The sequence below is a fragment of the Solanum lycopersicum genome, chromosome 10, assembly GCF_036512215.1.
Source record: "Solanum lycopersicum chromosome 10, SLM_r2.1".
NCBI lineage: Eukaryota > Viridiplantae > Streptophyta > Magnoliopsida > Solanales > Solanaceae > Solanum > Solanum lycopersicum.
In genome coordinates, this window is record NC_090809.1 from 27,509,798 (window position 1) to 27,524,448 (window position 14,651).

A 14,651-nucleotide genomic window follows, 5' to 3' on the forward strand; every position below is an offset into this window, starting at 1 on the left:
AATATCTCAAATAATTAGATTTTGCCCAACTACCAGAAAATCTAATATTTGGGAATTTGGATTATATACATAAAATATTTGTCAAAAATAACAAATTATATAAAGATATATTATCTGCCAGATTTTTCCTCAAATTTTACTTGAAAAATCTATGGCCAAATCGATCCTAAAAATGAAATAAGTTTTTTGAACCTAGGTGAAACCCTCGTGAAGATTGTCCAACGCCAAAAAAAACACGTGCTTCATGAACAAAAAAACATTTATTTGGTGGGCAAAAAGTGAATTGAATTATACAAGAAAAGATCAAAACGGGAAAGAGAAAAAAAGAAGAAAACGGCAAAAGATCAAAGGAGGCGGATTTCAAATCCTAATATTAAACTAAATATTAAAAACCCGTTTCACATCCGCGTTCTCAAACTCATACTCTCCCTTCTTCCACCTCACATTTGCCCCCAATTGATCTGCGAACTTGTAAAACCCTAACCCTTAATCTTGCAATCCACACGCCGCCGCTGTAGCAGTCGCCGCTGCTTTGGTCCTTTCGTTTTCTGTTTGGTTTTGAGTTCAATTTGATTTCATATATTCTTGGTTTCACTCTATTCTATTCGGTTCTTCAAGTTACAGATTAAGAGCTGGCTATGGACTACGAGCCCTACGATAGCAGTGGTGAGTTTTTGCATTCACAAAAAATATGATTTTTTTGTTTTGTTTTCTGCAACTTGATGTTCAATTAGGGTTGTTCAGTGTGGTTTTGGGTTAGGGCTTGTGGAACTAGGATGTACATTGTTGTTTACGTGAAACATTCCAATTGTATCTCTCTTGTTATTACAACTAGGTTTTTGGACTTGGAAATTTTTATCAGTTGTATTCAATCCGTCTAGTTCTGGCATATAAGGAATTCTTTGCGATATGTTCATTCCCTCTTCCATCATTATTTGCTATAGAGAAATTTAGATTGATTTTCTTGCAAGAATTAATTTGTTCTATGAATTTATGAGCTTAAAATAGAAACATTGAACCTAATCCATCTCCTTTATTTTTTTCTTCTTCTTGATTTAAGGCATTTACTTTGTTTGAAGGAGAAAATGTGAACAGAGAGGGTACCTGAATTTTCATTATGGATGTGTATGCAACTTGAATGCTCGTGATCGGGAATATATAAAAATTTGAAATCTTTGTAAACTTTAGAAGTGGTATAAGATTAATGAAGCTTGCCTGAGATGGTATGGCCATGTGTTAAGTAAATCTCTGAACTCTTGAGTTCTCTTAAACCATGATGGTGGAAGGCTTAAGGGGACCAGATAAACTTAAATCACCATGGAAGGGATTTGTCTCAAAATGACATACTATCTTTAGACACAAATGTGAGCTTAGGGAACAAATATACTCTATGGTATAATTGATTCCAAATGATTTGATTTAGGCTTAGGCATGTTGGTATGCTTATATTAGGTTTAAGATATTATCTTTTATTGAAATGAATGGGTTCAAATGGGGCTATATGGAATTCATATAGACCGCCTAACTGACCTGGAATTGTTGTATGATTGTTATTGTTGGTCCTCTAATGCAGTTTAGCTTTACTGTCAATATATATTGCACAGAATGTGATACTTATGTCCATATCAAGAGTGAAATTGTGAGGATCTGTTTTGGTTAATGTAGTTGTTGTCCATTCTCGTCTTGGTCCCTGCCGGATGAGGTGACAGTTTGATAATTTTCTGTGTTGGCAAGGAAGTTCCTATCTTTCTAATAGTATGGTGCTAATATAGATGTGTTTAATTATTTTGTATTGTGTTTTTAATTAATTCTGTATAATGCAATGGGTTACTAGCATTCTAGATCTGAAAAACTCCCAATATTCTGCAGGAACTGATGATGATCTTCCTCCATCACATCAAAATAGAATTCCAAGAGGTAGCGGACGCGTTACTGGAAATGGAAGATCTGCTGTCATTGGTTCTGTCCCCTACCAGAGGATGTACGGTGAAACAGAGATGGAGGCCCAAATTCACCAACTTGAGCAAGAAGCATACATTTCAGTTCTAAGAGCTTTTAAAGCTCAAGCTGATGCCATTTCATGGGTAATATTTTTGTTAGTATACTCGTGAATCTGGTGTTGTACTATTTTGATCTGGTTTAAATGACTGCTCCATTAATATAATTTCTTTAGGAGAAAGAAAGCTTGATAACTGAGTTAAGGAAGGAGTTACGGTTGTCCAATGAAGAACATAGAGAACTTCTTGCTAGAGTTAATAATGATGATGTCATCAGAAGAATAAGGTTCTGTTTCTACAGCTACTCCTCACATTACCCTCTTGAATTTATTTTTAATTTTTTGCATATTTCGGTGTTTCTCAAGCTCTGAGACTAATGTTACACCATTGCTTCCTTTCAGGGACTGGAGGCAATCTGGTGGGCATCAACCTAGTATGCTTGGTGCTGGTCAATCTGTTCATGATCCAACACCCAGCCCTTCCGTGTCAGCATCACGGAAAAAACAGAAGATAGCCCAGTCTTTACCTTCTCAATCCTTTGCTGGACCATCTCCTACTTTTCATCCACCTCCAGTGACTGCTGCAAACCAGCCATCTTCATCTGCAGCCAAGAGAGGACCTATGGTGGGGCCAAAGGGTAAAAAGCATAAATCTGTAAGTCAGATGTGCTAAGAACCTTGGAAGCTTGCATACTATACCACTCAATCTATAGTTCTGATGTTTTCCTGCTATGTGTGTCTTCATAGGGCCAGATGATGTCTGGTGCGTCTTCGATGAAGATGCAGTACCCTACTCCTGGTCCTTCTGGAAGAGCCCAATTCGGTAATCGGGTTTCTGAACCCGTTGAAGCAGCATCATTTGATCCATTGATTGGAAGGAAAGTGAAAACTAGATGGCCTGATGACAATAATTTTTATGAAGCACTCATAACTGATTTTAATCGAGTTGAGGTGCACCTGATCTTTTCTACTTTGAATATTTAGTCTTTTTTCCCCTCCACGATTGAATGCTGAAATCTCCTTGTGAATTTTCAGGGTAGACATGCTCTTGTTTATGATATGGGTACTGCAAATGAGACGTGGGAATGGGTCAACCTTGCTGAGGTAGTTAGATGCTATTTTCTCGTGCAATAGAACATTTTAATGGCTTTTTGGCTTGTCCTATTGGAAAATTATTTTTTGTATTGATTTATGAAGTTGGTGGCACCGAGCAACATTGCTATTCTATACCACTTGGAATATTGTATGATATGTATTTCATTGGCATGTAATGTGGTTAAGAATGTCTTGAACTTTTCATGGGCAAGTTTGCTCTTCCAAACAACCAATTCGAAATAGCAAGGGATATTCAGAAAGCAAGCTTGAAATAGTATTCTTAATAATTATCTGTCAAAAAATAATATTCTTAATAATTAAACAGACTCCTTCTTTTAGAAAAGGCTAGGGAAGGACAATAAACCTAGATGAGTTGACTTTACTTGATTTCCCCTTGATAAGATAGTACCTCATATTTTGATGGGGAACTATATATGTACTGATTTTAACCTATTACTTGTTAATTATTGTTAGCACCAAGGTTCTCTTGGAAAAAACCTCGCTATCTCCAAGAGGTAGAGGTAAGGTTTGCGTACACTCTACAGTCTACCCTCCCTAGACCCCACTTTGTTGGATTTTATTGGGTATAATGTTGTTGACCTGTAAATTAGTGGTAACTAACTCATGGTGAGTGGAGGGTCTATCGGAAACAACCTCTCTATCTCACAAAGGTAGGGTTAAGGTTTGCGGACATCCTACCCTCCAAACCCCACCTATGGGATTACACTGGGTATGATGTTGTAATACCTAGTTTCATGGTAAAAAAACCATATTTCGTTGCATGTCTTTCCAAATATAATTAAGTCTGCAAGGCTGATTTGTACTTCCATTTTCTGGAATATGAATTGGCAGAACCCTGTATAAGCGTCAGCTTTAAAGTTGTAGTAAAGGTAACTAGTGATACCAAGAACAGCTCTTGTTGTTATCACCAGTATTATGTATAAGTGTTAAAAGTCCCAGTTTCAAAAAGAACTATGAATAGTGTTAGAGTTCTGACATTTTCTCTAGCACAGTTCTCTTTGGATGGCAGATGTCATGATTGTTTGGTTGTACACATTCTTAATTTTCTCATCACCAAATAGTGATTTTGTTGAGTTCTCTTCTCTCATCCCTATATATTTTTGAGTTTGTATTCATGTCTTTTGACTGTGTTCATCATAATGAGATTGACATTTTAGCGTACATAAATATGTTTTAAGTGAGTCGTAACCTTTTCAAAAAAAAAGTTTTAAGTGTATCATTTTATATAATAGTCTTACTTTTTCTTCCTCGTAAAGCCTTTGGTTGGAGCATTGAATGACATATTTTTCCGAGTTTATTGGAGCTAGTTTATGTTTTTTTTTCCCAGGGAGGACAAAAGTTTTCTTGCATATAGTTTTTTTTGGGAAGTTTGTTTTGGATAACGTACATTCTTGTATTCCACGGGCTCGATACATTGGCCTTAATGACAAAAAGCTTATAGTATCTTGGATCAGTTTTACCAAAACTCACATTCCTTTTTTCATCTCTTTTGTGGTGGAGGGTGGTTTTTAGGCCTTCAGATTATCATTTTCAATTTTTATTGGTACCTTTTTTCTAAGTTGTAGCAGGATTTCTTTCGTCAGCAGTTGAATGTTATGTAGAGAATGTAGTCATGACTACTTTGAGCTTTGGTTGTTGGAATACAGGTCACTTGTGGCAATAGAGTTTAGTTAACCTCGATGCTTGTTGAAATGATTTGAAAACTGTAGTTGGATTACTTGCAGTGAGCTTTCTGGAGTATGATAAGTAGTATCACTTCAACCATTGTTAGTAATCTATGAAAACTAGTATCACTTAAAACCATTGTTAATAAACTTAAACTGGATTAATTAACTACTGTAAATTGAACTGATGAATTTTTATTTTCTTGAAACTTTGTTAGCTACCTCATCTTAGCATATTCTTTTGTCTGTGTAGGAGCTAATTCACATTTATTGGAACTTCTAGAATCTGCTTGATGCTTTTTTTCTAATGAAGTTTCCTACTTTATCAAAGAAAAAGTTACAGTGAATTCTCTGGAGTATGATAAGTAGTATCACTTCTACCATTGTTAATAAGCTATATAAGGGGTCGTTTGGTATGGTGTATAGGAATAATGCTGAGTGTAGTGTATCAATGGTATTAGTTATGCATGCTTCAGTTATGCTGATATTATTTCTTTTGAAGTGTATGGTTTGGTGTAGTAAACATAACATGCATTTCATAATTTCTAAAAGAATTATATGGTTACAAAAGTACCCTTCACAAGTATGGTGGAAATGATGCGGAAAAGGCTTTGAGGGGCAATTATATGTTTAACCATGCTAATACATACATTGAAACCCTTTGAATTACTAATATCATGGAATTTCATGATTAGTTATTCATAACCTTAATACCATGCATTAGTCGTACATAGGTTGACAAAGTGTACCAAACAAGGTACTAGTAATACATAAAATGCATACATTATTTTTGTCAAATGCACTCTACCAAAGACCCCTAAATGCTTCAGGCACTAGTTATTCTTCAATATAGGATTATTCTACTTGCATTAATCACGTAAAGAGACTTCTGATTCCTGGTATTGACATGCTAAAACACTAGTTATTCTTCGGCAAATGATTATTCAACTTGCATTAATTATGTACAGAAATTTCTGATTCTGGTATTGACATACTAAAACACTATTTATTCTTCTGTAAATGATTATTCTACTTGCATTAATCACATAAGGTAACTTCTGATTCTGGTATTGGCATACTAACTTGTTCAGTGGGTAGCCATTCCAAATGAATGGACATATCCTATTTCTTGGACTGGTATTGCATGATATTCATCTGCAGCATTTTGAAGAGGCTTCAAGATGTATGTCTGTTACATTCCTGATATTCTAGAATATGAACAATCTAAAGTTCTCCTGTTTAGTGTAGCTCCTCATTCACCTGTCATTAATTCTTCATAATGTGTGTATGGTAATGTATATCAAAGAGGAAACAAGACAGTATGAAATATGGTAATCAATTTTGTGTTTCAACATTTCTTTCCGTTGTTTTTGGAGTGCTTCTTCAAGGTTTTGACCTGTATTGCCTACACTGACAGATTTCTCCCGAGGATATCCAGTGGGAGGGTGAAGACCCTGGAATTTCTCATCATGGAAATTATGGTGGACCAGGTCGTGCCATGACTAGACCTGCTGGACGTGATAGTGCTCCTGGTGCAGGGAGAGGTCGGGGCTTGACTAAAGCTCACTCTAGAAAAGATTTTCCACCATCACAGAATGGCCTAGGGAAGAAGGGACCTGATGATATTAAGTTACTTCATACTGGTACATTGATCAGAGAGGTGAGCACTACATTTGTTGTCCGCCTCACATTTCACTTAGTACATTGATTTATTGACTGGTTAATGTGGTTAGGTGGAGAGGATCTTTAGCTCTGGCCATCCAGATCCTCAGATGGTAGAGAAGGCAACGAAAGTGCTGAAGGTTATTGACACTGAACTTTTCAGTAGCTGGTTATACTCTCAAATTTACTGCACAAGGATACCGACTTTTCTTCTTCTGCAGGAGCATGAGCAGGCACTTCTCGATGCCATTTCAAAGCTTGGAGAGTATTCTGATGGTGAAAGTGGTATGATTTTGTGGAAAGTGATTTTTCATTTCTTTCTCATTATAGGCATTGTCATAAATTTGTTTGGATTTGAGGACTTCCCTATGAACCTGTGTTGTAAAAGTATAGAAACAACTAATAATGAAGTATGACCTGCCACCCTAGGGTGTGGCGTAGTTGTCAATGAAATGGGTTGAGCACCATGAGGTCTTGTGTTCAATTCCCATTAGAGATTAAACACTAGATAATTTCTTTCCATTTCCAATCTTGGTAGACAAATTACCAGCTACATACCTGTTGCTGGAGGGAGGTGGCCGATATCCGGTGGAATTCAGCTAAGTGGTTTGAAGGGATAGTTAATAGGAGCCCATATTGAGCTTGACACAGTTATTTGGGGCATTCCTTTTAAATTGTCTATAGTTGAAACTAGGAAAAGGGGTAAAAAAGGCCTCTCTACTTCCGTTTGTTAGCTAACTTTTGTTCCTAGTTATACTATAGGGCCAAATATGCCCCTGTCGCTATCAAAGTATGCAAAAGTACCCCTCTTTTTAATGGTTGTCCACATGGCCTGACATTTGGTTGAGGTGGACATTCATTTTCTTTTCTTTTTCTTACTTTTCATTTCACCAACTTCTTTTTCCTTTTCCTCTTTTTCGAATGGCATCTATCATTTTCATGTTGCTATTCCTTAATGACATCTTCCCAAACTCACCCAATACTTCACGTGAAAAGGAAGAAAAATAAGACAGTGACAAAGGTGTGTGGAGGTGCCATTAATATCTGATTATGAATCCGTCAGGGACCTCTCTGCTCGTGACCTCTGTGATGAGCTCACCGTCTTTGTTATACTTATTCATTAAAAAGAAAAGAAAAGCATTATTACATGAACTAGGTAAAATGGTCCATGTATCTAACAACAATTAAGATTATTCAGAAGAGAAAGAATTTATCAAGATCTTTCCTTAATCAATTTTCATCAGTTCAATTAAAACTGAAACTAGCTTCAAATTGAATGCCAGCGTTTCTTTCAGCTGCCATAAATTCCAAATAACAGAATAATCAAACCTCCCTTCAAAAAAGAGCTTCATTTTTCTTAAGAATCTACAATATGTAGAAAAAGAAGAAGAAATTTACAAAGGAAAACACAAATTGTAAGTATACAAAATCCCACCTTTGTCAGATCTGTCAAGATGCATTCACACGGAAGTAAGAGTGGAAGACCAATAGCCAAGTTGAACATAAATTTTTGATTTTCCCAAAAAATTAACCTTTTATTTCAGCTTCTCTTTGTCTATCAAAATTACTCCATATCTTTTTTCTGGTGAATTTTCGGGGTGAGTTTGCGGAAGATGCCATTATAAAAATGAGGACGACAATAAGATTGTGAAAAAGAAAGAGAAATGGAAAAAAAAAGAAAAAGGATAAAACGAAAATGAATAAATAAACTGGCGGCTTAGTGACATGTCACGTGGTGTCCACATCACGCAAATGTTAGGCCACGTGGACAACCATTAGAAAGAGGAATATTTTTGAATACTTCGGTAGTAATATGGGCATATTTGGCCCTATAGTATAATGAGGGACAAACTTAGCTAATAAAAGAAAGTAGAGGGGTATTTTTGATCTTTCCCCTTGAAATTAGGTTTCTAATGGGAAAATGTCTGGAAAGATTTTTGGGTGTTCCTGTAAAAATGAGGACTGGAAACAAGTGATCAATCTGACTTTGTCCGACTTCTTTTCATGCTCTTTTTTTAAAAAAAGTTCCTATGCTTTGTCTTTCCCAAAAATAAAAGAAAAAACGAACTGAATTTAACTGTTAGAATCACCTAGCATACTAAAGTGCCTTGTCTTGTACACTTCAAATTGACATGTTCTGATCAGATTGTTTACAGCTTCAACTATCGAAATTTTTTTTGGTGAATCATGAATGGATATTTTGTCCCAAAGAGGGAGATTTTGTGGAAGTGAAAGTATAAAATGAAGGAGGTTTCTCCTTTTCTCCTTGGGCGGGGATGGGAAGGAGTATACCATATAGAATGTGTTCCACCATCAGTACTGTTGTCAGTGCATTTCTCGTTGAAGCATGTGATCTCCAGTGTTGTTTCTGCACACCTATGAAATCAAACTGAAATGCCCTATACTTGTACTATTGAATTTGAGTTTGTGATATTATATATGTTGCTTTTCGTATTCAAAATATAAATTACATTTTAGTGAAAGTATATCCTCAATGACATTCTTAGAAGTACATTGGTTTGATGGGGAGCAAATAATAATTGTACTGCTCTGGTTACCAAAAAAAAAACAGTGACACTGCATTTATATCATAACATCTGGTATATTTTGTTCTGTTTGTGCTGCTGCACTGTTATAAACATCAAGGGCCCATTGGGCTTTACATTAGTTCACCTTCCTTCTTACCTGCTATTCACCATGTCTTTGTACTGTTGCAGAGGAACGGCATTTCATGCATGGGCAGGACATGGATCGGGAGTAGCAAGGACTATCGTTGGGAAGTGAGTAGTATAAAAGAGCTGGGGATTGAGCCACAGCCACCTAAAATAACAGGCATAATGGAGTAGGCCGATGTGTACTAGATCTTCGCTGGTGTTGGGTGTACCAGAATGATTTTAGGTTTGTTGTAGAATGCATGCTAGCTTCAAGAAACGCTTGGCTAACATTAAATTATTGTAGTCTAGTTCTTTAAATAGACGCCACATTGTAGTTAGGAATGTTTATTTCCAGTAGTTACAAGTTAGTGCTCTTGTAAAATTAATCACAATAGCAATTTAAATGTGATGATGTAGACAAGTTTTGTTAACACCTAGCGTTTGATTATGATATCCATGTTCTTCTTGTGCTCTCTTCCAAATAATGGATTACAAATCTCACATTAGTGCTGTTTGAAGAATGTAGATGGGAGAATCGTGTTCCGATTCTTGTATTACACTGAGATGTGATGGATATTGATTAGTTTGAAAAAATGGAATTGCTTGTTACTAGTGAGCATTCCAAATAGGAAAAAAACGTGAATGGAGGGAATGGGTCGAGTACTTTCTAATCAACAACCAAAGATAAATGTGGTTCCTTCGAGGTTTCCAAGTCTGTTATCTTCATTTTTACATGCAAGTTGCATCTGGATTTGTGTGAACTAAATTCGATCTATTCTTTAGCTGTATTACATTTTGAATGAAATGTTAAAAAAACCATTTAAAAGGTTTTCTATTTTTTTTAGTTTCAAATTTAAACTATTGGAAGTGTGAGTTTTATACTTAAACTATTAGTCATTAGTCTGAGAAAAACACCTTTTATTTTTAAAAAATTGTCATATGACACTCCACGGATAAAATTTTTACCTTGATAGAAATTAAATAATTATTAGTATAAGTTAGAAGTTAAAGATTAAAGTTTAAAGTATCAATGTATCAAAAAGATATTAATTGTTTTAACAATAAAAGTTATAACATTTTCCTTATCCCACTCCACCTCCACCAATCGAGCCCCGATTGCCCTAATCTTTTTTTTTTTTGGGATAAATTTTAGGAATTACATAGTGAAATTACAATTTATTCCTCTTTAGTTTGTAATTACATTAATCTCTTAAAAACTAAAAAGCAACACAAATCGGATACATAATATGTAGCTTACATACATTAAAGACTATTTTGGATACATTATAACATAAAAGAGATACATAATATGTAGCTCAGATATATTAAAAACTAGCTCAGATACATTATATACACTGAATACATAATATGTAGCTCAAATACATTAAATAAATAAGGAATTTTTGATGTTTTTAGAAATAGAAGGAGATATTGGAAATGGAAACATAAGACATGTATTTCAGTAATTTTTTTTGTTTCTTTATAATTTTTTAGGGAAAATGCCCAAGTACCCCCTCAACCTATGCCCGAAATCCCAGAGACACACTTATACTACACTAAGGTCCTATTACCCCCCTGAACTTATTGTATATGTAATTTTCTACCCCTTTTTAGCCTACGTGACACTAGTTCAAAAAAAAAAAGTCAACCATCATTGGGCCCACAAAATAGTGCCACGTAATCTAAAAAGTGGTAAAAAATTATTAATAAAATAAGTTCAGGGGGGTAATAGGACCTTAGTATAGTATAAGTGTGTCTCTGAGATTTCGGGCATAGGTTGAGGGGGTACTTGGGCATTATCCCTAATTTTTTATAAAAAGAGTTCTTATTTCATTCCCCTTCTTCAAAAAGAATATATATATATATATATATATATATATATATATATATAATTCCTATCCCTCCCCATTTAACCCTCTACTTCCATTTTTCTTTCATTTTTCTGATATTGTATTAGATATATACATGTGTTTGTAGGAAAGTATTTTCTACTCGTCGCAAGATTAATTTTAAAATGAAATTCTAATTTATGGTAATATTCAATACACAAGTAGAAAAAAAATATTTTCCTAAAAACATTTGTATATATATACCAAGCACAAAACAAGAAAAATTTATATAAAAAAAATTGAGAGCGAGCATTAGATGGGGTAGGGTAGATTTTAAAAAAAATAAGAATATATAATTTTTTCGGGAAGGAGTTTAATTTTAATTTTTTAAAAAAATGAAATCTGTTGTTGTGAAAAGTGATACTTTAATCTTTAACTAATACTAATAGTTTGTCTAATTTTTTTAAGGTGAAATATTTTATCCATGTGGAATGTCATGTTGATAACGCTCAAAATACTTTGAAAATAATTAGAAGAATAAGCAGTCGTCAACAATTAAAATACTCAACAAAGAGTCTGCCCACAAGGAGTTATTTAATGATAAGAATTCAATTAGGAATGTAAGAATGTAAACAAATCGATTGTACAAATTAGGACAAATGAGTGGTTGATTCCACCAAATTTACTAAAAGATTTTAGTAAAAATTATCACAATATAATTAAATCAGAGATTCAAACAAGTAAGAGATGATCTAGGGGTGAAAGGATTGATATCGATGTCAAATAGGAGTACAAATGTTTTCTCAATAATGCTAGACAATTAGTGATAGGCTAGGTAATCTTCAACGACACTAATCTTTTTGCAATATCAAAGTATCATATCATAGAATCTCTTTTCGGTCTCATCTATGTGAATCACAAATCAACCCAATACCTTACTAAAATCTCTCTATCGAGAAGATTTGATAATTAGATTGAACCATAATTTTTCTTTCTAGAGAACTACAACAATCATCCTAAATTGTGGTTATCAAATTATTATCCACTTAAATTAATCTCTTTTAAGCATCAATTGAAGATCTAGACTAAGATTCAATTTGCAATCTTAACCCATAAATTAACCCCTTGCTAAATAGCTCAAATCCATGAATGTGCAACAATTAACCAGAGCAAGACACAAAATTACTAAATTAAATCAACACACAACCCCATAATCACACCATAAAGTTGAGGTTTTAACCAAACATCTCAAAAATGAATGAAATTATATGAATTATTCTCAGTCATTGATGTATTGATGATAAGCAATAATCTTCAACACCACTTCAATTTTTAACCATCAATTGTCACTTACAAGAGTGTTTGGAAAATCCCAAAACTAAGTAGAAAGAGTCTATTTCTCAATATCTCAAAATTAGGTAAAAGGTGTAGTAGAATAATAACGAATTATGGAAATATTTTATAGTACATTTTCTCTCATTTGTTTTTTTTTAATTATAGTTTTTCCATTTTTTTAAAACTTCATGTGCGATCTGATCGGTGACATTAATCGAGCTTGCTTCTATGATTTGGCGGATCGTTGTTTCCTCTTCAGCTCACCCTTCATTTGCTTTATGCTTCAAGAGCTTGAACCATAGTTGGCAAATTTAATTAAGTCAACCTTTTCTATTTGGCGAATAATCGTTTATGACCTTATTCTCCCATTCAACCTTCATTTTAACTCAAGAGTTTGTCACCTTCGCTGCTGGAATTTCTAGTTCACCCAATGGCTTCACCAAATCGCCGTTTTCACTTTAGTTTGCTGACCTATCTTGAATATTTTCAAACGCGCTCACTATCACATTGGGCGAGGTCTAACCTAATGGACGATCCACCCTTTTAGTTAGGCGACTACCAGCCGGAAGTCTATACTCCATTCAAGGTTTTTGGTCTTTTTATTTTCATAGATTGATCCTTACCTTGTCTTTTAGAATTCATAACTGAAAAAACATTAGAATATCATCAGAATAGAACATAAATAGGTATTGAGGACACTAATTGATAAATTAAAAATATTTCAAATGAGTGAAAATCTACCACTCATCAACACTCAACTTAAACTTTTGTTTGCCCTCAAGTAAATCAAGAACACAATTAGTTGAACAAGGGTGTCGATAATAGTTCTAAATGTGATTTAACATGCAAGTGTCATCAAAAGAGTACTACCAAGTGTATGCAATATCTCAATTATGCTCAAGAAGCTTTAAATGATTATTGACCACTATCAAACAAGCTCAAACTCTCTTATACTTTTCTATAATGCATAATCATGTTTCAACAGAAGTATTCAAGTGCACTCATAACAAAACGATTCCATGCTCTCACAAAGCACATCAATGAAAAAGTTAGGAATCAATGCAACTCTCACTCTCCGAAAGAGAAATACATGTAAGCTTTATCACATAGGTTTGCTCATATTTTCTTAATAATCACGCTATCTAGTATAAACAAGATCCCAAGGGTATTTTTAAGCTTGTAAAGGGATAAGGGTAAATGTATGGTCAATTTGACTCAGTAACTTCACTTCACCTTTTCAAAGCATTGTTGTATTCATCTTCATCTCTTCTCAGGTTCTTTCCTTCGCTTCACTTAGAGACTATGTTCTTGTTTTTTTTCCTTCACTTTGTTTAAACCACCTTTTATTTCATTTCAATCTTCTTTTTCCTTTCATTTTCATGCTTTTGCTCACTTGTTTTTTTTATAGGGGAAACTGTATATAATAACAAACAATTAATCAAAATTAAATGTTATAAATATACTTTGATTTAATTGTACACTATAGAAAACTATTGATATTTTCGCCTCTCTCCCTAGTGGAATCTCGCTCGCCACTCTCATTTGGTGGCAGACTCGCTTGAATCTCTCGCTTTTATACCAAAAACAAATGCCTTTTATGCATTTGTTTGTATGGAGTAATAGGAAATTGTATATATACATGTATTTTCGTTCCCCTCTCTCCTCTCTCCTAGATCTCGCTCGCCACTCTCCTAGATAAAATTCGCCTCTCTCGCTTATACAAATAGAAACAAAATGTATAAATTATGTTTCTATTTGTATAAAGCGAGGGAAAATTGTATATACACATGCAAATACATATATCTTCGGCCTATATACTTATAATTATACAATACAAATATTACCCTTCCTAGTTTTCTTTTGTCTTTCTGTGTTTCTCATTTTATACTTACACAAATTATACAAGTCATCTTTTGTATACAACTGCTTTCTTTTTTATATGTATAGTGAATTATACAACTGGTTTGTTTATATATGTATAGCGAATTGTACATCTTCTTTTTTTTGTATATGTATAGCGGAATACACATTTTTATGCTTGCTATGGAGCACAATTATGCAAACTATAGCTATAACATGCAAATATGATTTTCGTTTGCTATGTGTAAACGTTACTCTTTTTTATAAGGAGAGATTTCTTCTTTTTTCTACAAACTTCAAGGTTGAGTCTCACTTTTTCTTTTCTTTCAGTTGGCTTTCTTTCCTCATTCCTTTGAACACCCCCAACTTAGGATTTTGACCTAAGTTTACTATTCAAGTAAATCATTGCATAGATCATTACTAGCTTTCACAAACGGTATGAAGTTTTTGGGTTGTCACTCAAATTTTCTGTCGAAGATCCTTTGTTGCTTTCACCTAAGGTTTAACAATTAGACGAACAAGACAAATTCTAGGA

General features: G+C 34.1%; 1 protein-coding gene across 1 annotated transcript; it reads left to right on the plus strand.

Annotated features, from left to right (window-relative positions):
• Positions 1-638: 638 nt before the first annotated feature.
• LOC101055531 (Hop-interacting protein THI115) lies at positions 639-9,199 on the plus strand. The gene is made up of 10 exons (NM_001279060.1): positions 639-666; positions 1,870-2,084; positions 2,174-2,283; positions 2,399-2,651; positions 2,744-2,947; positions 3,032-3,100; positions 6,194-6,436; positions 6,510-6,578; positions 6,660-6,723; positions 9,156-9,199. Exons 1-10 carry the CDS (start codon positions 639-641, stop codon positions 9,197-9,199), a joined length of 1,299 nt encoding a protein of 432 aa, NP_001265989.1.
• The last annotated feature ends 5,452 nt before the right edge of the window (positions 9,200-14,651 follow it).

Excerpts from the sequence above, each read along its gene's own strand:
- LOC101055531 (NM_001279060.1), top strand. The coding sequence starts at position 639 with ATGGACTACGAGCCCTACGATAGCAGTG. Across the intron at positions 2,284-2,398 it reads GATGTCATCAGAAGAATAAG|GGACTGGAGGCAATCTGGTG; the intron begins GTTCTGTTTCTA and ends GCTTCCTTTCAG. Across the intron at positions 6,437-6,509 it reads CTGGTACATTGATCAGAGAG|GTGGAGAGGATCTTTAGCTC; the intron begins GTGAGCACTACA and ends TAATGTGGTTAG.